At 38.1% G+C, this 2,614-nt stretch overlaps 1 protein-coding gene across 1 annotated transcript; it reads right to left on the reverse strand.

Annotated features, from left to right (window-relative positions):
- Window positions 1–1,332: 1,332 nt before the first annotated feature.
- LOC130238743 (somatostatin receptor type 2) lies at window positions 1,333–2,614 on the reverse strand. The gene has a single exon (XM_056469840.1). The coding sequence runs from the start codon at window positions 2,513–2,515 to the stop codon at window positions 1,478–1,480; it is 1,038 nt and encodes a 345-aa protein (XP_056325815.1). The 5' UTR covers window positions 2,516–2,614; the 3' UTR covers window positions 1,333–1,477.

The raw sequence follows: 2,614 nt of genomic DNA on the forward strand, positions 1-2,614 counted from the left end.
TCTGTTGTGGAGATTCCATAGTTGCTATGGTAACACAAAACCTATAGTAATTGATCTCTTGTGGCGATTCTATAGTTGCTATGGTAACACAACAACTATCGTAATTAATCTGTTGTGGGGAACCTACAGTTGCTATGGTAAGACAAGAACTATAGTAATTAATCTGTTGCGGTGATTCTATTGTTGCTATGGTAAGACAAGAAGTATAGCATCTAATCGGTTGTGGCGATTCTATAGTTGCTATGGTAACAACAATAATTGTAATTAATCTGTTGTGGAGATTCTACAGTTGCTATGGTAACACAGCAACTATTGTAATTAATCGGTTGTGGTGATTCTATAGTAGCTATGGCAACACAACAACTATAGTAATATAAACATAATAAACAAAACAATAGTTTTCTACCACAATACAGCACAGTTTACTGTAGTAAAAACTATAGTACACTGTAAAAAAGTGATTATTTTGCTTTTCTTAAAAAAAGTGAGTAATCCCGATGCTTTTAAAGTGATTAGTTGACTTAAAGTGAATAAAGCTATTGCCTGAAAAATGACTACACAAATGAATTATGAGCATAATTATAGAAATTAAGTTCAGTCAATTTAATTGTTGCAAGTTACACTGTAAAAGATGCCACACAATTCCTTCATGTTGTCCCAACATAAATCTATTAGGTTAACATAATCGTTTTTACAAACTTTAAGTGGAATGAACATAAAACAATTAAGTTGTCCCAAACAAAAAACTGAATTGAATTGAGCTGAATTGTGTTGAATCAACTCATTTTTAATACAGTAAGTTGTATTTAACTTACAGTAAGTTGTAACAAGCAGCAAAAGTAATTTTTTGAGTGTACAATGGATTTACTCCCTTTTTAAAGTAAACTTGTTGCTTTTAAAGTAAGGTAACTAATCGCTTTTCACAGTGTACAGTATGCAGTAGTAAAAAAATGTACACTGTAAAAAAATACTGGGTTCCACACATTTGATTTGTGTTGGAACAACATGAAGGAATTAAGGTAAATGAGTAAGTGGATTGAACATGAAACAATTAAGTTAAAACCCCTAAAGAATTGTGTTGTCTCAGCTCATTTTAAATAAGTAGCTTGAACAAACAGCAAATGTCATTGTGTGTGTGTGTAAATAATACATTATAATACACTTTACTATGGAATGATCCATCGTTATTACTATAAATTACTAGTATTTTCACAAATTGGAAATTGCTGAGAATATAAACTCAAAAAATGACATTTCTGCTGTTTGTTCAAACTACTTGTTTTAAATTAGCTTAAACAACACTATTCTTGAGGATTTGGGACAGCTTAATTAATGTTTAATCCACTTAAATTTGTTAAAACAATAACTTTAACCTAATCGATTTGTGTTAAGACAACATGACGGAATTATGAGGAACCCAACATTCGTTCAACATAAGACTGACGCTCTAGATTCTCCTATTTAAAGTCAAAATGCATTACGCTAGCACGCTAGCTCCTTGTGCGTTGGTGTCGTGCAGAACGTAGCCTTCAGTGTCTCTTTCGCAGGGCGTCGGGGAGCTTTTATGAGGACACAGGAGGACACGGAAATGCCTTCGAAACGTTTCCGACAAACAAGCGTATAATATAGGATTGGCGCAGCTCCAGGAGTACGACAGTAACACCACAAACTCAAATCCACGGGTGAAATCCAGAACCAGGTCCATTTGGTGCAGCGAGCAGAAGTTGAAGACGTAAAACGGCAACCAGCAGACGCCGAACACCGAAACGACCGCCACTACCATTTTGGTGACTTGTTTCTCCAAGTGGTGATTCTCCAGAGATGCTGAAGTCTGCCTGGCGTTTCTTAAAGTCACGACGAGCGCTGTGTAAAACACGATCATTATTGTGAACGGTAGAGCGAAGCCTAATACGAATGTATAGCTGAGAAAGGCCAACCACCAAGAGTCAGATGCAACGTGAGGGTCAACGGTGCACAAACCGTAATCTGCAGAAAAATGAATTGCCATTGGAAGAACTGGAAATAATGAAATGAACCACATCAACGCGGCGATAATCTTGGCTCTTTTTGGCGTCCGCCAACGTGCAAAGCGTAATGGATCCACCAGCGCCATATATCGATCAACGCTCATCACCGTCAAGCAGAAAACACTTGTGAATTGATTGATGCCATCCAGAATCATAACCAGCTTGCAAACCGCGCCTCCGAAAATCCATTGATCTTGGAAGTTCTGTATAGCGATGAACGGCAGTCCGACCATGAAGAGTCCATCAGCCAACGCCAGATTGAATATATACACAGTGGTCGCCGAAGACATTTTATCCAGTTTCAAAATCGCCACGATGACCAGCGAGTTTCCAGCCAATCCCACAATGCATACTGCTAAATACAGCACGGCGATGGTGACGCTAAAAGCGTCAAAGTGTTGCTGGATGTAAACGTTGTTAATTATTCCTCGATCCACATCCAGAACTGATGCATTGTCCAGAAACATTCCCAAAGGTTCTGTTTCCATTTTCAAGCTTGCAACAAGAAGTGCATCCACCTGGTGCTTCAATGTTTCAAGAACCTCCCCGGTTGGTCTTCAACACACACACACACACACACACAAATA

The sequence above is a fragment of the Danio aesculapii genome, chromosome 12 (genome assembly GCF_903798145.1).
Source record: "Danio aesculapii chromosome 12, fDanAes4.1, whole genome shotgun sequence".
Classification (NCBI taxonomy): domain Eukaryota; kingdom Metazoa; phylum Chordata; class Actinopteri; order Cypriniformes; family Danionidae; genus Danio; species Danio aesculapii.